General features: G+C 40.2%; 1 protein-coding gene across 1 annotated transcript in view; it reads left to right on the plus strand.

Annotated features, from left to right (window-relative positions):
* Positions 1–20,490, plus strand: part of NECAB1 (N-terminal EF-hand calcium binding protein 1) — a 60,562-nt gene that overhangs the window by 36,697 nt on the left and 3,375 nt on the right. The window contains exons 5-10 of the mRNA XM_075495468.1: positions 4,582–4,718; positions 7,142–7,254; positions 10,844–10,920; positions 15,834–15,887; positions 17,434–17,546; positions 19,631–19,708. Coding sequence (XP_075351583.1) covers positions 4,582–4,718; positions 7,142–7,254; positions 10,844–10,920; positions 15,834–15,887; positions 17,434–17,546; positions 19,631–19,708 — 572 coding nt within the window. The remainder of the gene's footprint in view (positions 1–4,581; positions 4,719–7,141; positions 7,255–10,843; positions 10,921–15,833; positions 15,888–17,433; positions 17,547–19,630; positions 19,709–20,490) is intronic.

Below are 20,490 nucleotides of genomic sequence, written 5' to 3' on the forward strand. Positions count from 1 at the left end.
GAGACATTCCACGATTAAGGGAAATATAAATAGATTATTCCTTACTGAGTTTTACTCAATGATAGCTACTTTTCAGTTGCCTTGGGGGTATTTTCTGTAAAGATAAGCATAAATAATTTTTATGAAATTATTTGATATGACATATAAAATAGGAAACAGAAAATTGCAAAGTAATATAACAGTAATAAATAACGATTATAAGAAATGTTACAAATAAAGTACAAATAAGTAAGTTATAAAGTGTTATATAACATAAACTACTATATAGCAAAACAGCAATATAGAAAGGAGAAGCCAAGGGGACCAGGTTTGTTCAGCCTGGAGAAGAGGCTGAGGGAAGATGTAATTCTACTGTCTAAAGAAGGGTTATAGAGAAGACAAAACCACAGTGCCTTTTTCAGGGGTGCATAGCAAAAGCACAAGAGGCAACGGCTACAGCTTGCGGAAGGGAAAACGCTGGCTAGACATATGGAAAACACTTTGCACAGAGAAGGTGGTGCAACAGCGGACCAGAGAGACGGTGTAATCCCCATCCTTGGAGATGTTCCAAACTCAGCTGACATGTCCCCAAGCAGCCTGAACTAGCTTTGAAGCTGGCCCTGCTCTGAACAGGGGGTTGGACTAGATGACAGCTAGACATCTTTTCCCACTAAGTTTGTGGAGCTCTTGCCTAAGCTCCCACCCCTTCTGAGACATTTCAGAGTTATTTTTTGTCCCAACCAAGTTTAGTTTGCTTGCTCCCAGTAAGCAAACACAGGTATCTCCCTCCTTCCCCATCTCAAGGAGCTGCTTTTCTGATAAGTGGATCAGCATGGTGTCAGGTCACCCAAGGGGAGAGGATTGGGGCTGGCACCAGGGCTTGAGAGGATCAAGAGAGCTGCTGAACCTGTGGTAGCCCTGACATGTGGACTCCCTTAGGAGATACCTAAACCCTGCCTCCTCCACCTTTATAAAGGGAGAACCTCTTCTGCATCTTTTAAGATAGCCGTAAGCCAGTTGTGAAGACCATGGTGACCTTTTCCACAGGGAAATCACTAATTATGTGTATTTTCAGTTGCATTAATGGAAACTCAAATCTTAGCTGCTCACAAAGGTCGCAGTTGTCTCTTGATGAGGAAGATGTGGAAAATTACCCTCATTCACTCACAATCAGTAAAACTAACAAGCAGAATGATATGTTAACACAGCCTTATTTCATCTGGACTGCCCAAGCTGCTGTGCAGTATTATGTATATGCTAATGAACAGTAATTTACCGCTAATGAAATTCAAGAGACAGGCCATTTTTCTAGTTTACGTACAGATGCCATCACTGAGTCCCATTATTAACTGGTGGCGCAGTATACTGACAATACAAATGTTGGGCATGCCAGTTAAGTTGATTCTACCATAATACACACTTAATATTTTGATACACATTTTTCTTAATTCAGAATTAACATTTTCTTTCTTCTAGTGAAATCTTGTACAGTGTGCCTTTAGTAAAATGCAAACGAAGGCACTTTTCTGTAGGAAGTAGAGTGGTGAAACGATAACAAAGCGTGGCTGGTAATTCCTCATTGCTGAGAGCTGGAGTTGAGGTTTAAGTTGAATTGTAACGGACAATCTTTTTCCCTCCGTGACTTAAATTATAATAATGCTGACAATTTATATATGCTGAATACTTTCTTCTGTGATCTGTGAAGAATTTTAGAAAGATGGGTAGGAGTAATCTTTCAGCAGGTAGGAGTTGAAGTTGCCCAACGTTACTGTGAACTCAAAATTGCTGGCCTCAGAGCCAGTATTTAAAGAAAAATATTTGCCCAGCTGGGTGCATTAAGAGAGTTAAGCAATTCCACATAGAAGAGTTGTAAACACCAATATTTGGGTAAAATATACATAAGGAAAGAGTCTTTGGTAATTCTAGACTTCCACAGATGATGTTAGCATCCTGCCTAGCCCATCTTTACAAAAAAGCTCTGTGTACCTGATAAGACAACTCTAAGCCGTATTTAAAGATCACAAGGACCATAGGGAAGCCTTTAAATAGAGAACTCATGGGACAACAGGACAGGAAGAAAAAAGACTAAATCCTGGTGCAATGCACAAACCTGGAGTAGTTACGATGAAAAAAACCTTAATAACTTTCAGATGCAGGAAAGCATTTCTGAAGGAGTCAAAAAGCAGCCAGCCTCAGACAGTAGCAAGTATGACACAGCTAATGTTTATATGACCCCCCATCAGCAAGGGCCCACCTGAACAGTTTGCAAAATGAAACAGCATTGATGTACACTTTAAGTTGTAATTCAGCATGCCGGTATCAGATTTACCATGACTACGAGCAGGAAGCTATATGGAGCTATCTGTAGCATTTACTTTCTGGATGCCCAGAATTTAAAAACACTTTGATTATCCTCCTCTCGTGAGATTGCTTTGGTATTCAAAAACTTACAAGAAATGGTCAGTTCTGTCATGTTTTGTTCACTTATTTCCAAGAGCACTAGCAAAAGCTGAAAAATTAAAACATACCCTGGATTTCTGCTGCAGGGTTTTATTTAGCTGCCCATGCTACACAGATGCACACACTTAGTTCTAACGTGCCACAGAGAATCAAAATTTTTGGAAATTAAATTATCTCTGTCAGGTGCACCGAAGTTTTAAATCAGTTGCAGTGAAGACAATTTAGAAGAAGAAGAAAAAAAATCAGCTTTCTTGTTGCATAATAAGATTTAGTATTCATAAAGGTTTCCATAAATGTTATTTATAGGACTGGTGTCAGGTATTCAGGTATTCAGGTATTCACTCAAAAGGTAGACAGACAATCTCCCGTGAGTATTTTAAAAATGTATAAATAAGAACTTATTTGTTTGAGAGTGTCTCACACCTGATGATTAATCTGAAGACAGAAGTAAATATAGAAGACCATGCAGCTCCTGGCTACATAAGTAACTTCTGATGATTCATGAGTGGTTTAACATCTGAGATTTCTATAGCAGAAGTCTTCCAACAAGAACTAACAATAACATATATTGTGAATAGATTGCTGTCATTTGAGAGCAACATGCTTTTAAAGCTATTATCTTACAATCTTTTATTTTACATTTAAATTTCAAAACATCCCGTATTTGTGTTCTGATTGCAAACACATACATGCAAAAATTCCAAGAGAAGTCAAAAAGGCATTTCAGATGTAATTCACATTGGGAAGAACAGGGAAGAGCTTAAAAATACCCATATGCATTGCCAAAAATACTCAAATGGGTTCTCAGCTAGAGTAGGAGGCAACACCATTCAAATGACAAGTTTTCTTTAAAGCTTGGAGATAACAGACCATCATCTATCTTCAGATGTGGTGACTAGAGAAATCTTTCATTCAATGCACCTGATATTTTATGAAACCATTTTAGATTGACTTGTACCCAAAGGCTTTCAAGATCAGCTGAGTGGGTTTTCTGCACACGTAAGCAGACTTCAGGCATACGAAAAATGGATATCAGCATACTTTCCTCAGAGTAGAAGCCAACAAATTCATTCAAGTTTAAGAGATGGAAGTCCATTTTCCTTCTCTGTTCCTGATGGGAGCTCTACACAGTAAGCAGAGGCTCTAGGGGTCGACTCAATTCTCTCTATTACATTTATTAATGAGAAAACAACAAAGAGGGAGTTTATGTTATTGTATGGGTGACCCCCCCTCACACACCATTACCTGCATGTCACTGCAGAACTGGGTTTTGCAGATCTGGGCTTGCCAGAAACATTAAAGTTGACCCCATCCGTGGAAATATGATTCACTGGGCCAGGGAAAGAGCAGGCATAAGAATTTATTTCTGAAATTATCTACACAAAATAGGCATAAATATTTTTGAATACGTAAAACATATTGAAAATGTTGTTACACAAGGGACCATTACAGACTGCTAAATATAGGTGCAAACTTTTCTAATAACCAAGCTGCAACTCAAAGAACATTGAGGTGCACTTCATGTAATTGTGAAATATATAGATATAAGGTTTCAAAAATAATTAAACAAATTAAAGGAACAAAAATCAGTCAAAGACTGTTAAATTCAGAAGGCAATCTCTCTGGCACAGGCAGTTCTTTAGCCAAACTGCTGGGGGAGTTTTCCAGGGCAGTATCACTAAGTACGTGCCCTGCTCAAAGACTATTCCCGTAATCACTGTGAGAGACAGGCCAGTGGGCTAGATAAACGTATTTTCACAAGAGTGGATCTGAATAAAAACTTTAAATTCACTTCTGCAGTTGTGAGTCATATCTTGGCTTTTCCATACTTAAGAAGTAATGTGGTACTGCCACCAACTGGAGTTAAGAAATGTAAGGAAAAGGGGGTTTTTGAGTAGAAACTGTGTTGTGCCACTGTGTACCTGGGCCTTTCTCAGCTTGGGTGGGATCAGTGTCTATACCTGGAAATTCAGAGGTCTTTTTGTCCAGAAGCATAAAGGTTGCTTATGTGGTTTGCATGTATAAGCACAAAAACATCCAAACTGGTTCCTTTCGGAATTAAGTCTGAATCTTCCCTCACATATTTCCAACCTAGTAGGCAAATCCTTACCTTTTTTTTTTTTTTTCCCATATAATTTTTAGGACTATCAGGAAGCTTCTAATTTGGAGCAGTTTGTGACTCGCTTTCTTCTGAAGGAGACACTGAACCAGCTTCAGTCCCTCCAGAGCTCCCTGGAGTGTGCCATGGAAACCACGGAGGAGCAGACTCGGCAGGAGAGGTGAGCAAACCTTCTGCCCAGCTGCAGTGAAGGGGGTGAGGAGTGGGGTCACCGTGAACCTCCAAGACCATTTTACATTTCACCCAGACACCTGATGTAGGGAATAACAGGAGAAATAAGGATACACTTTTTATTCCATATAGGAACTCACTGATAGTTTTCCTGAAATTGAATACAAGCAGGTTCCAGTCTGATCCTGTGGTGGGTTGCATGGAGGAGGACCATTTTGTTACATCCTAGGCTCTGCTCCTTTGACTTCTTTTTAAATCCATTGACTATCTAGTATCAAATGCAGAAACCAGACCACTGCAACATGAAGAGCTCTGAAATTACTAAGACCATTGACTGTCTCCTTGTTTGTTTCTTTTGGCTTTATGATTTTTTTTCATTCCTGGTTGCACAACAATCCCAATGTTAAGAGCAGAAATAGCCAGGCACTTGCTTGTTACAGCTTCTTCCTAGAACATAGGGTCATAGTATTGGTTAACATCTAACTCTGTAAACTTTCAATCACCTGGGTAACCTAGATCCATCCAAGGGGTTTAGCTGAATTTAATACCATGACCTTATAGATGAGGGTTTGTAGGATCAAGGATCAAAACATTTTTGAAAAGGTACGTGGCTTTCTGGGTTTGTTTTCCTCAATACGCTATTGTTAAAGATGATAAGGAAAGCAAAATACAAGCTGCTGTGTTTCATGGACAAAGATCTCAACACTTCATATGTTTTAAAATGCATTGCTTTTTCATTCTTTCTTTTGGAAATGTCATTTTCTTGTTTATTTTGCTGTTGGTTTTGAGATCTCTGACATATATGAATAATACACTGGGGTTTTGTGCCCGCAGCATGACCACAGGAATCAAGCATGTTTTGAAACGCTGAGGGTGCACTCAGTATGCACAGTATATATACCCCTCCATTCGTCCATATGTCTTTCTAGGTTCCACACACAACTGATGGGAGAGAAAGAAGTCTTGAATGGCCAGTTCAGAGCTGGAGCCTAACTTAGGTGCTCTTACACCTTCTGGAGTAATCATTGATTTCTTCTCTGACTTGCCTTTTAGGACAGCCTCTCTAGATATACAGTCTAGAAAGGCCATCTGAGTAACTCAAACTACTCGCTTGGGTGCATAGAATTGGGTGATATGAACATCCCTTTTGCTGCCAGCTTTCTCAGCTGCATTGACTGTCTGGTAGGACATTGTGGAGACTTCTTTCTCCAGTTTTATCAGTACAGTTGTTCAGAAATATCCTCTTTGGTGGTGAATTTGGAAAATGAGAAAGAAGTGAGACTGTTAAGCCAAATACCATCTTCCCCATTTTCTGAGGTAGCACTGGAAAAGCCAGGCAAACTCAGCACTTTAACTACAGCTATTTTGGAGAAAATGAGTTAGTTCCTAGTGTAGATGCCCCAGTCCCTATGTAAAATCATCTTCAGTTATGTTTAACTTAACTCAGGAGCAAACTGTCTGAATTAAAATCCCGTTACGACACTCCTAAACTAATTTAAGAGTGCTCTCACAGTGGGGAACTGCCATAATTTGGCTTACTTTGAAGGGATTTTACGCTGCAGAAAATACCATCCTAAAACATCTCCTTAAGATAGTGTGTGAGCTTTTGGTGAGTCTTCATTCTGTGTTTCAGGAGACCAGAAAGCTTTCCAAAGCAGTGACCTGGGAATTATTTACTGAACTGTTTAGACTACTGTCTGATATTCTTTGCAACCACTCATCCAACTAACTGTTCAAAACTAACCGTAGTCCTGGTCCTTCATTGCTCTCTAGCTGGATGATGAAGAACCACCATGTAGAGACAGCCTTCAGTCCTCACACAAACTCTCAAGCTTCAATGACTCTGTCATCACAGTGCAAACATAAGTTATTTCTATATCTGCTTCTATATATGTTTCAATACTGGTCCCAGAAATGTATCTGTCCTCCATCCAATATTAGCTAATTCTCATCCGTTTTCCTTCCTTATTAATAGAGACATGCTGCTGTTTATCTTTTCAATCTTTAAGCTAAAGGGGTCAATGTTTAAAGTTCATATCTCACTTTTAGCTGTTTTTGTGACCCCAGTTCCTCTGCAGAGATGCTACAAAACTCCCATGAATGAAGGAATGGTGTGAATGGTTCCTTAGGTCAGGTCAGAACCACATCATGGACAGACACTGACTTCAAGCTTTCTCTCCCTAAAAGATAGGTTTATGCCCGCTTAACCCTCCCTTTTTTTTTTTTTACTTCTCTAATGACTAGCAACCTAAACACAACTAATTAGTAATAGTGAAAACCTGGAAGATAATTCAGTGGTCTCAATAGGTACTTCTCCTTTTTTAATTCAAAAGGGAACATACAAGCACATCTTTTGAGAACAGAGTTCTCCCACATGTTTTACCCTATGAAGTGTCCTGTGTTTCTGTGCAGACAAGATCCAACAAAACCAGAAGTGCTCTCAATTCAATGGCCAGGAAAACGTGCAGCTCGAAGGCTTCAGAGGAACAACAGCCTGTCGCCAAATAGCCCTCATTTTAGCACAGGTATGGTATTTCACGTTTTAAAGTATTTAAAACACATGCATACACACAGAAAAATATACATGTATCTTCCTCTCAAAAATGTAATTTAGACGTGGTAACTAACTCAGATACTTTACTGACAGAAATCAATCTTCAATTTAATATAGAAGGCATTAGCTCAAACTGTAAGGAAAATAAATGTGTAGCCATAGATCTGAACTGATAAAAAATAAATACATAATGATGGGCCAAACTGCGGTATCATTTTGGGGCTGTCAGTTGATTCAACATTTCTTAGGTAATATTTGTAGCCTTCAGATAAGAATGAAATGGTGCAGGCTCTAACTTATACAGAACCAAGTTCTCTAAAAAATCTGAAACAGCATTTCTCCTTTGGAAAACGTGAGAGGGTACTTTGGTAATCGGGATTCTTTGGAAGCAGTGACATTAAACGTGAGGCTGCAATGAAGGCATCTCCAGGCTTAGTGATGTCTTCCAGAATCAAGGCATGAACATGACTGAAACACCAAAGTACATGATGGGTCAAGCCCACTTCTTGACCAGTCATGCAGATCTTGCTGCTTGCAGCCATGTGCTTACCTCTTCCTTTTTAACCCTCTTTTGAAGACCCTTCTGTCATTCACATTCACGAGTCACTTTTTGCCACTCACCAAATGATGCTGTTCATTCAGCACAATGATGCAGGATGATGTTTGGTCCCTTGCTGTGAGTTGCTGGTGTTCATAACAAGGAAGGTCACATAGCCTTGTTGCTGCATTCCTAATTCACAGAACTCAGAAGGAACCTAAACATATGCAAGCTGTACCAAATCCACTTACTGTATTAGTGTAATTTTAAAGAGCTAACATCTTTCTCCACAGCTATTCTAATAGCTGCCTAACAGCTGTCTACTTTCCTAGACAAGATTTGTGTTTGTCTTGGAACTTGGTCTCCCTCGTTACTGCTCGCTGCCCACATGCAAAGTAACACTCTAGGTGTATATACGCACTCAACGCTCGAGCCAGCATTTCTTTAGGCTTTGTACTTGTTCAGGTAAAGCCACACTCTGCCTCCTCTACAGATCACACCTGTGGTATGTCCCCAGCATTAGGACTTCTTTGCTTGGTCAAAACATAGTCCAAGTGCCACAAGAATGCTCAGGTGGAAAATGAGTGGGTTAATGAATGTGCATACCAAGAGCATGTGTTGAAAAATCTTCAGTTTCTGATAAACAACCTCCCTCTCTCCTTAGAGCAAGCACTTATGTACACATTCACACTGTGGGTGATGCCAGGAACTGCTCTCATAATGCACTTACCTGTTTCCTTGAGTGTCATCCTTTCCATCTGATAGTTTTCTTGAGACTTTAGCAAAGCAAAATTTTCCAGAGACATTAGAGAGGCTCAGAGATGCTTGTGCCTTTGTAGAACAACATTTTCTAACTTCACCTTTGCTATATGACATCAGGTCATTATACAGTCACAAGTATGAGTGCAATAGAGATGGAGAGCTAGGAAGCCTTCCGACAGGGTCATGTCCTATCTATATAAAGAGACAAGACACAATTAACATCCAGTGTCTTTAGTCTTTCCTCTGCTGCTGAATTCCATGACTTTGGAGAAAAATAAACATAGGAAAGTTATTATGATGAAACATAATCAGTCCTGAGTTTGTCAAAATTTGCAGTTGCCACAGGCATAAATTACACATCTCAAAACCGAAATCTCATTGTAGAAAAATCTAGTGTAGGAAGGATCAATCCTAAGAATCATATTGCAGCAATTCATCAAGCACCTAGGAACGCTGTTTGGCTGGAAAGGTAAAGAAGGATCATTAGCTGCAAGGGACATCCCGTTAATGTTATTAAATCAGCTAATCTCACAGAGTCCACTGTGAGATTATATCCATAATTAGTGGATGAAAACATGAAAACCCCTAAGACAGCATATTGCAGATGACTGTAACAAAGCTGAAAACCCCTCAGAGTGTAAGTATAAAAACAGCTGTTGCAGCTAAATGAACCTTGTCTGGACAAAAAGAAAGCCCCTTATTCCCAATGCATATGAGACATTCTACGATTGTGTTAGGAGGCTCCTTCAGGAATCCCTTAGTATCAGGATTCCTCAACATGCCATGCCAGAAACCTAAGTCATTTAGCTGCACATGTACACCCAATTAGTTCTTTTCTGCTGTTCATAAGAATGTATTTTTTTATTGGGAAGGAACATATATACTCTTAACCTTTGAATAATCCTGGAATCCTGCTGGAAGTGCCGTATCAGGACCCTAAGAACAGCAACAGGCTGACCATGGCAATGTCCTTGCAGTCGGGGCCCTACAGCAGGTCTGCTGTCTCTCTGCAGGAGGAAGAAAGATCCTATGGCCTAAGCTGCGTTGGTGGGCTGGTTTTGGCTGGGATAGAGTTGATTTTCTTTATAGTAGCTAGTATGGGGCTATGTTTTGGATTTGTGCTGAAAACAGTGTTGATAACACAGGGATGTTTTAGTTGTTGCTGCACTAGTCAAGGACTTTTCAGCTTCCCATGCTCTGCCAGGTGCAGAAGAAGCTGGGAGGGGGCACAGCCAGGACAGCTGACCCCAACTGGCCAAAGGGCTATTCCATACCATATGGCGTCATGCTCAGCATATAAAGCTGGGGAAGAAGAAGGAAGGGGGGGACGTTTGGAGTGATGGCATTTGTCTTCCCAAGTCACCATTACGTGTGATGGAGCCCTGCTTTCCTGGAGATGGCTGAACACCTGCCTGCCCATGGGAAGCAGTGAATGAATTCCTTGCTTTGCTTTGCTTGTGTGTGCGGCTTTTGCTTTACCTGTTAAACTGTCTTTATCTCAACCCACGAGTTTTCTCACTTTTACTCTTCCGATTCTCTCCCCCATCCCACCAGGGGGGAGTGAGCGAGCGGCTGTGTGGGGCTTAGTTGCCGGCTGGGGCTAAACCACGACAGTTGGCCATGCCAGGATATTTAAAACAATCTTGACTGCATTTCTTTCACCTTCACCAGTGCTCTCAGGGGAAAGAGGAACTGCAGAAAAGACACAACACGTGGTCCCTCCATGGGATGTATTTGAAAGGAATCCCAGAGACAGGCTTGCTATGCAACAGAAGAGCTGACTCTTACTTTTATAGAAACTTTCACGTAAAGAAGATTAAGAAATGGCTAACTAAGAAAAATATTAAGACAGAGAAAGCTTTAACACACACACACACACCCCCACACACACCCCCCCAAGCTGATTTTGCGTATTGAGCAGAAGGTGCTCAGGTTATGAGCTGGTTCCACGTGCAGAGGAGAGCATTCCTTTGTTCAGGTATTGGCATGATTTCAAAAGCACTGGCATTAATCTAGAATGTAGTTTTCATTCTGTATTGGATTTCTATTCTATCTTAAAAAGAAAGAAAATAATTCATATAGTCAAAATCATGCTTTCCTTTAGTTACACCTAAATGAATATTGAACTAGTTGCAGCACGATCTCCGAGAAGCAAAATAAATTGCAAGCTAAGCTAAACTTTTTTATAAAATAATTAAATACACTATGTTCCAGCATTTAGTAAAATTTTATAAATGTTCATTATTTATATTTTCCAAAGGTTGGATTGAGGAAGACAGCCAGTGGATGACCCAGATAAACAGACTCCAAAAGCTGATTGACAGGCTGGAAAAGAAGGTGTGTGTTTCTTTTCATCTCTTTGTTCTCTCATTTTTAGTACAGCAATCCTTAAACCACAAATGCTTTCAATGTCCCAGTTGCAGTCTTTCCAATCAATAATGAGTGAAACTTCAATGTCATCTAAGAGAGCTAAGACTCATTAAATGCCTACATATTCCTTTCACCTTCTCTTTTCCTATTTCATGAAAGCATGACATGGTTTTCCCAAGCTCCTCTTTCCCTTCCCATCACCACAGATCCAACTTTTCATAAAGATGTGAAAAGTCACATTATTCTATGACTGGAGGATGTTATTGTATTTAGTTATGCTTGTTTTGGGGAACATGGGACAAGCCTCTCTTTTTAGGATCTGATTTTTTTCTCTTCCTCTCCAAACTTTCCCACTAAAGTTTGACAGAAAGTTTTGTTTCCTCCTTCCCCATCAGAGAATACTAATTTATAAAGATTAAAACACTTTCATAATAAGTACAGTTGAACCAAAAGCTGATGCAAATCCCACCATCCCACCTGGAAGCCGTGGCAGCCACCCCAGCTCCGGGGCTGCACCAGCCCCCAGAGCCCTGACACCGCCTGCGGTTCCCACCCAAAGCAGAGCCCTCCGGGAGCCTGACAAATGACCCGTCTGATCCAATGATACCAAGGCTTCCCTGGGCTTGTAAAAACCTGAGTGACAGCTCTCTGTACAGAAAATATCTATTTCTTTTGTTTTCAATCAGATTTAGTGCTACCCTAGGTTTTAAAAGTTGGTTTATGTCTGTGTGTGGTGGCTTTTTTTGGGGGAGAAGAAAGAAAAGTGGAAGAAAAAGTAAGGTATAAATTCCTGTGTCGTTCTCTACTTAAGGTGTCCCTATGGAAGGACAGACAGACAATTTCAGATAGGTGCTAAGGGAGTGGCTGAATTCAGTGGATTTTGGGACCCAGGGGATTTCTTCCCCGGTCGACTAGAGGTTGAAGCGCTCTCAGACGCAGGAGTTGCTCCAGTCCCAGTGCAGCTGATGCTGGCCCTCCCTGCAGGTCAGTGCCCACCACCGGCGAGGCTGTGCACGTACTCCAAAGACGTGGATCCGCACACCAGCACGGGTGCCTTCACCAGCACCTGCAAACAGACAGGCAGCACTCATGGAAACATGAACATGCAACAGCCTGATCCTGTACCTTCTTTCCAGCTGATCAGGATGGACGTTCACCCGTGAACGTTAATCATGAGCTTCAAGTCCATCTAGTATTTGTGGCTGGACCCATGCCCCTTACCTAGGCATTGGCTCAGACCTTGGGTCCTGGCAGACAAGTGTCTCCTCCTACTTACCTGCTAGCCCAGTTCAGTAGCAAATTATATACCTAGAAAATAGTTAAGTAAGGGATTTAACAAGAAGACAGAAGAAACAGTGGTGATCCAGCAGAGGGCTCAACAAGACAAGAATGCTGACCTTTCCCTGCCATTGCTCCCTCCCAAATGAACAAACCTCCCCTAATTACTTTTCCCCTTTGGTCCCAGTTTGGGACCAAAATTGGGTATTTTTGTTATCTCAGCCTTATTACTGATTAGTTGCATTACCCATACGGTCACCCCCAGCACTGCTGGCCTTGCAAGACTCTGCTCCTGAAAAGGAGCCCAGTACTCCCTTTGGTTATCCCTGAGGTCTGACAGTCTCTCGCATTGCTTCTCCTCAACCAGCTGTGAAATTCAGCCATTCCTTGTGGCACTGTCTGCAACTTCTGTCAGCTTCTCACTCTCTTCCTTGCTATGCTCAGCAGCTCCTCAAGCTCTGCTCAGTCCATTAAGCCTCTGGCCAGGGCATACTCATGTGCCTGCCCACAACAGCTTCCTCCCAGAGGTCATTTCTGCATGAGAAAAGCAATTACACAGCAGTTGCCACGTTAATGACATTTTAGTAGCAACTTGATTTTTTCTGAATAGCTATAAATTGGATTTTGAAATGTCAAAGTCCGTCATGAAATGTAACTCTTGCTTTTGGTCCAAGCTTTACTCCCAGCTCTGCTTTGGAAGCAGCAGCTCGCTGGCCTGCCAGTGACCTCCCGACACAGACTGATGCCAAAAGGAGTTTAAGGAAACTCAGCATTTAAAAGAATGTTACTGAAAAAAGATACCTGGCATACAGAAATAATGCAATGCAAACGTTACAGAAAGCAGCCAACCATTTCATAGTAAATAAACTTACAACAAGGATGTTATAAAATGATCAAATCTGCTACAGATAAATGACAGAGAATCTCAGTTTGAAAAGGAGCTCAGTGCCAAAGGGAAACAGTGGCAGGGCATAGACCTTCCATTATTATCTCAGTATCAATATAAAACTTGATTAATAAAACATAGCAATTAGACAAAATTACTTTTGCCAATAGACAGACTGTATCCACCTTTGCCTAACTTTGCATCTGCTTGACTTTGGTCTAACTGTGAGAGGTGAGAAGTTCACCATTTCTGCAGCTTCTCCAGGACCACCTCCTTTGATTGTTCTTCTCTTGGCACTTCTTTCTGGCCTCTGTGAACTAAAAACCCCAATTTACTAGGCATGCAACTTAGAAATCATAAAACTTCTGGTCCTATAAAGTATCCTAAGGCGTATTAAAAAGACTGTGAAAATTCTTTTGTATTAACGACATTCCCTCTTGTCCTCATTTTATCAGATCCTACACTTCATTACGGTAGGAGGAGCTCCCTGTGATCAATATTTAAACAGCACCTAGCACAACAGTGTCTGGGTCGTGGCTGGGACAGGCACGTATTGCAAAAAGGATGTCAGTGCCTCTTAGCAGTAGGAGACTGTCAGCCCATCTCCTCTATTCCAAAGCAAAGTCAAGAAAAGGCAAAGTCAAGAAAGAGCAAAGCTGATCGCTGATCACTTGAATGACCACCAACTTCAGACTGAGATGAATTAGGCAGAAACATCAACCTCCACCTGGGATGAGGCCGTTACATATGCCATCTCTCAGCAGTAACTTAATCATTTTTAGCCCAGATGATGTTCCAGGTTAATCCACCACATCCAAGCAAGTGTTACATTTCAGCTGTCTTTCAGAAACTGCTCAAGCTCTTCTTTTTGACTTTGCCCTGAAGCAGATTAGAAGGATCACACAACCACACTAAGAGGCAATTTCAGAAGCTACCGGTTCTCAGCTGAGGTGAGGTAGGACTGAGGAGGCATGGTAAAGCCTCAGCTCTGAGCTGCAGTCCTGCTCAGTTTTCATTTCCAGGCTACACGGTAACTGTCCGGCAGGAGCTCTCATCTCCGCATTGGGCTACTTCACCCATGCTCCACGCGGAGTCAGCCGATGCCTGAGCGCTCCTTCCACACAGATGAGGACTATGTGCCAGTGCTCGCGTGCTCCGAGGTCACAGCAAGCTGTCTGTGTAGACTCACCTCATCTAGGTAGTCATGCCCTGTCTAATGACATAATATTCCTGAAGAACTTGTATAGATAATTTTTAACTTCTTGAGGGGGTCAGCAAGTTATCCATCAGTGGTTCCTACTGGAAAACTACCTGATGAATGGTTGATTTAGTGTTGCCTAACTCTTCTGCTGTCCTCTGTCAAAGGTGAATTTAACCATGAATCAATCTCATAAGTCATCTTTTTTTTTTCTCAAGTTCTAAAATTATATATACACTGGAAAAAATAGAATTCTTTTCTTGCTACCTTAAGAGAAAGTTTACAGTACAACTTGAGTCATTCCTTTCCTCTCTTTTTCCATATGTTTCCCTAGAAAAAAATTGCACTGAAAGTATAGAACCACAGGAATATACATTTTCCCTCAGGGTTTTTCTCTGAAGTGTCCGCACTGACAAATGAGCTATTAAAGCTGGGTGTTCCCCCCCATTTCATGCCTTTCTATGCACGTTCTGCAGGAGAGGTACAGCTACACAGCAGTTACTGTGTGACCGCTACTTCACTTCTGCCTTGCTGTCACCCGCTGCTGGTGGCGGTCCCCTGTTCATTTGAATTCTACCTGCACACCTCTTGTTGGCTTTTCAGCGAGTACAGTATTTGTGCTGGCAAAACGCCTGCTACCTGAGGTTAATCAATCCTCACCCAGCTGCAAGCAGAAGAAATTTTTTTATCTTTGTTACACAAGAATTGTTTGCAATGAGAAGCGAAGCACTACTAACAAAGAGTGCATTTTGCCCCAGCTGCTTCTCGCAAATCGATCTGCTTTTTTTCAGGCATAGGGATATTTTTCAGAATATCCATATGGCACTGGGTTAGAGGGTACTGCACGTCCCTAGCATGTAAGTGATAATTTTGTGTGCATTACTAGGTGGTGTTTGCACGAATCCCTGATTCATGAAGCGCGCATCCTGTTTGCATGTTAAGCAAGCGTACTGCTGCCTCACAGATGCATCTGTTTGCTGCTGCCCAGTCTGTCCTCAGAAGCAAGTGCAGCAATTCAGAAACCTGACTTGAAGCACCACGCACATCTTTTTCAATGCTAGAAAACAGTCCCTTGCAACTATACTCCCCCCCCCCCGAGAAGTTTCTTCTGTATAAAGTTTTATGATGGCGTAATAGTAGCTGATAGTTCATTTCAAATTACCATCCTTGCTCATCTCCATAGTCCACGTGACAATTTGAGAAGATAGCTCTCTTTTCTGAATTACATCCAATATACATTTGTGAGCAAGCAGATTTGTTACAAGTGAAAAATTACCTGCTCAGCATTATAAATAAAACTTTACAGAACAGCCTGGGTTGGATTTAGGCACTGAAACGTGCAAGATTCTGCAAACGATGCTTGTGTTTGACTTACAGCCAATAAAGAAGGGATTTAATTATAACTTCTGGAGATATAACAGAATCTAGCTATTGGAATAGCTTGTTAAAAAGGTAAGACCAGAATACAGCTGTAGTATTGCCTCTTATGTTTCTACTTTCTTTTCAACTACCTGAAAGGACCTAAAGCTTGAGCCATTTGAAGAGGAAGTTTTGGAAGAAAATGCAAAATCTGTAAGTTCTTTTCAAGATAATGATTTTTGACACTTGGTTTTCCATGCCAGCTATTGTGACAACTATCTCACCTGATCTCTTTTGTTAAAAAATAAAAATAAAAAAATCACCATCCTCCCTTTTCCCAGTGATAAGAACCCATTTTGGTCAGCAGAATACATTGTGCAAGACAAAACACCACAAAAATTAGAATATGTGGGCAAAACCTTTATATTAATTTTTGCATTGTTTTCAAAGGATACAGTGAGCCAAAACCTCAGCTCACATGAGGAGTAAAAGGTGTCATTTATAAGATTTACTGAATTTGGCAGCAGTGTTTATGGGATGATAGCTTCTCAGCTCCCAATCACCTAAGTCATGGCTGTACAGCCAGCCTCCTTCCTTCTCTCCCTCCCTCCCAAAACTGCTATAGGAAGCCTAATCAGGAAAGATGAGAAAGCATCTAGTGTTAAGCAGTAATCAATATTACAACTTACAAAACCAAAATCATAACCAGAAATAAACTTACTTTTAATTAAGTTCATGTCCCAAGATAAATTTTTTCAAATACACTAGCATTCCTAAATTCTGGGCTTTGAACCTAACAAAATGCAAATCAAATACACAGGTCAAATAACCAAAATAGATGATCCATCAAATTCCTTATTTCATCGCAGGAGTTGTATTAGATTTTTTCTTTTTTAAATGAGATTATACAATATTGCTAGACAGGCTGCTTATGATGGAGGGATAACCCATGAGATAACAGTATCAATAAACAAGGCAGAAATAAGTCAAAAAGCTGTACAAGAGATGAAGTTGTATTAATTAAGAAGCACATGGTGGTTTTTTATATATTTCATTAGTAAAATTGACAAGCTTCAATGGATGAATCAATATGTAAACTACTTACATCAGCTAAATGATAACCGTAATAATTCAGGATAAATACAGGTCTTCTGTATTGCCAAGTGTTTCCATAGTCCTGTTTATAAAGATTGTTAATTTTTTGCGGAAAGGTGGAGGGAAAAACCCCCTTGCTATTCATCATTTAACACGAGCTACCTTAGGCATCTCATTCAGGTGTGAGTCAGAGCTCTGAAAGGTAGAAGTCTACAAGAGCACCTCAGTGAAAGTAACGCAGCAGCCAGTGCAGACTGTGGGAGTATGTTCTTACCTCAGACCTCACCCCTGCTTGCACACAGATTAATCCAAGGAAAAATGCTGACTTTATTGCTGAATATTCCAAAGATAAACATTTGCTTTGCACTCTTCTGAAGACTCTCTCATCCAGGCTTCGGACAATGCTCAATTTGTCTAAGGCTGACACTAATTTTGGGTGTTTCCATTCTGTGCCTCAGCCTGCTGAGATATAAAAGCTGCCCTCAGGTGTTTCTGCTTCTCCACTCCAAAGCACTAAAACAGGGACTGCAAACTTCAAAGGAACTTTTGTGGGGGTTTTTTGACGATTGTGGTTTTTATTGTTTTATGATAGACTTTTCGGAGGTTAAAGCACAAGGAATTCAGAGGATGATATGGCAGTAATATTGTAATGTTTTTGTATCAGCATATAATGATTGTTCAACGTCAAATGTCTGTGATAGAAGAAGAAATAGAGGAATTCCGGCTTGCTCTGAAGCAGTACGTGGAATCTGCTTCTACTCAGGGTGGCTGCTTGCAGTAAGTACAATGCTATTGCCCCTGGGCTGAAGCAAGGAATGTAGTCTAATTTCTTGAATAACCTCTAAATGGAGCTGGATTATTTATGAAGAAAGAACCTGTAACATCTTCTTTCCTGGCTGGTTATGCATGTGTGTAAGACAGAGCTTTTCAAAGACAACTAAAATCGGAAAGAGATGTCAAAGTATATGTGCAGGCTTTAAGTAGTATCACAAAATGACAACACAGGCTATCCCAAAGATGCTAAACAATCTTTTAAGACATTTCAGCTCTGCAGGTCATCAATTCGTGGCTTCTGGAAGCTCCTAGGCTGACACTTTATTGGAAAACTCATTTGCCATCCTTCATTTGTGCTTACCTGGCAAGTGAGCAACTTCTCAACTTGTTTGCCAGTTCTCTGTCTGAAAGCTTTCAAAATCTTCTCTTTAGGCTGCCATTTAAAAATTTTAATTCATAATAAAGAATGGGAAAAATTAAAAAGCAAAATTTTCAATGAAATAGCGTATTTCTGCTTTGCTCCTTTTATAATTAAATAAAACATTAGAACTGGGTTAAGAATAAATTTTAGTGACTCGCCATTATACTGAATTTCTTAATTTAACATACTTAAGAAAGCTACTACCATACACACTACAGACCGTTATGAAATAAATATTTTTATAATGCGTACACAAACCAGGATCCTCCTAGATATTCAAAGGCTTCAAAGGCTGCCTAATTTATGAGCCTCGTTGCTATGAGATCATCACACTTATGTGATCGTATCAGTAGTGTTCACACAGACCAGAAAAAGCAAGTTAAGCTGGAAGAAGAAAATAGTGACCTTTTTGCAGTGGTTCACTTGTAAAGGCAGACGGATGAGGAAAATAAAACTCTCTTGTGGGCCAAGAGCTGGAAAAAACAGAGAAGCCCCCCAGCCCCCTTCCAAAAACGAACATCCAGCCAAACACTGTAGTGACTGCAAACTTGTCGGGGGGGAGAGCTTACATGACTTCAGAAGGTAACTTAACAAATGATGGCAAAGTATTACTTGCTTTCCCAAGTTTACAGGCATTTGGTAAGTCTGTAATGCCACCTACCGGATGTTTTTCACTGTAGCTGTTTATGACATTGACTTGTTTTTTCCAACAGTTCTTGATATTTTGGCTATTTTACAATGTACTTTTGCATACAGCTGGAGGAAACCAATAAATCATATTAAATTTCTTATTACAGTATGAAATATAATCTGAGACCAGTTTGCAAGTACATCAGTAGTAAGATCAGCAATCTCACACTTGGGCACTCAGAGAAATACATATTTTTGTGCTATACATCTAAACGCCAATTTGAGTACCCAAATGCCTAATGCTATAAAGCTATTATGCTCAGGATAATAAGCGGGATGATTCTGTGTAGAAGATCAACAGATAATCTGTGGGTCATTTTTCACCCATGATAAATTGTTAGCTGAATGACATAAGGACAAGTAAATAATACCAAAAGGTATTATTTTAAAAGCGTATCTGCAGCAGACATCAGCTTATCTGTTTTTATACTCCATTGCTATTTGCTTCCAAAGCACCTAAACTCTATGCCACTTCGATACATCTCTCGTACAAAAGGATGACTTCTCACAGTGTAATTCTTCAATGAAACAGCACAAGTTGCTCTACAAACTTACTTGAACTGTTCTCTATGTGCAATATGCTGTATTAGCTGATTTTCCCTGAACCACAGTTGTTTGGTTAATTTTCTGTATTACTGATTAGCATTTCTTTAGATAAATTACACTATTGGAGCAATATGAAAAATTAGTTTCTCAAATAACAGTCCATCATAGGTGTACTAAGATAAAATATTAATGAATTAAAAGCCATGAAAATACTACATGTGTTTAAAAGAAAAAAAAAAGCTCAGATAATTCACAGAATATTTCCCCAAAACACTTATTTGTTAAATTTATTATTTGGAGTTTGTTTGTTTGTTTGTTTTTTCAAAAATCGCTGCATTTGGTTCATACTCATAAGCAATTTGGAATAAGATGTGTATGTCCAATAACTTTGTCATGTTTGATTAAATTTGTTCTATCCTACAATTCTTAGTGTTTCCATACAGAAGCTTCCAAGTGATTCCCGCTTCATTGTTTATGAGTTCTGGGAGAACAGCAATGCCTGGAATAGGTAAGTTTTGGGTTTTTTGGTTTTGGGGTTTTTTTTGTACTACAGAAAGTTTTGGAGGTTAGAGAGCAGTTGCGTAGAAGGACTGAATACAAATTGCTTTAAATACTGCTAATGGATCTCTTGCTAAATATATCACAGGTAATACTTTAGAACAATACTTCAATTGCTAAAAAACATACTGAAACATATAAATAAAAATGTGAGAAAGACACAGCTGGTTTGAACAGAACAGAAAAAGTCTGAAAGCAAACAGAGAAAGGTATGCATCAGATGCGTGGTAGTTGATCAGAGACAAAAGAATAGGGAAACGGCAATAGTTCAATGATGACAATGGAAGAAACGGATGACACAGGAGGTGCGCCATCCAGCAACGCACTCAAGCATGCACGCAGTCATGCGGAGCTGTCCCATAGCTTTCCAAATCCACACCACAAAACCCCATCCGACAGCTTCCCAGAATGTCTGGTTTGGGCCCAAAATAGAAGTTACAGCGATTAAAAGTCCTACCAGCTGAGTTCTAGCCTGCAGCAGGCAGATGGCTGAGAAATTGAGCAGAGACAAAAAGATTTTGCTTAAATACTTTTACTATTAAAAAAAAAAAACAAAATACGACCCACGATCCTAAATCTGTAGACAGAAACCATTCTGAAGGAAGACGGAGAAGTCTCTTGAAGCTTAGTTTCTTTCCTTTTGAAGAAAGCCCCAGTTCAAAGCTTACTTTCAGAAAGACTCAAGAACTCTGGTAACATGTCAAAACACTTGGAACAAGAACTGCTACACTG

This window comes from Mycteria americana, chromosome 2 (assembly GCF_035582795.1).
Source record: "Mycteria americana isolate JAX WOST 10 ecotype Jacksonville Zoo and Gardens chromosome 2, USCA_MyAme_1.0, whole genome shotgun sequence".
Classification (NCBI taxonomy): domain Eukaryota; kingdom Metazoa; phylum Chordata; class Aves; order Ciconiiformes; family Ciconiidae; genus Mycteria; species Mycteria americana.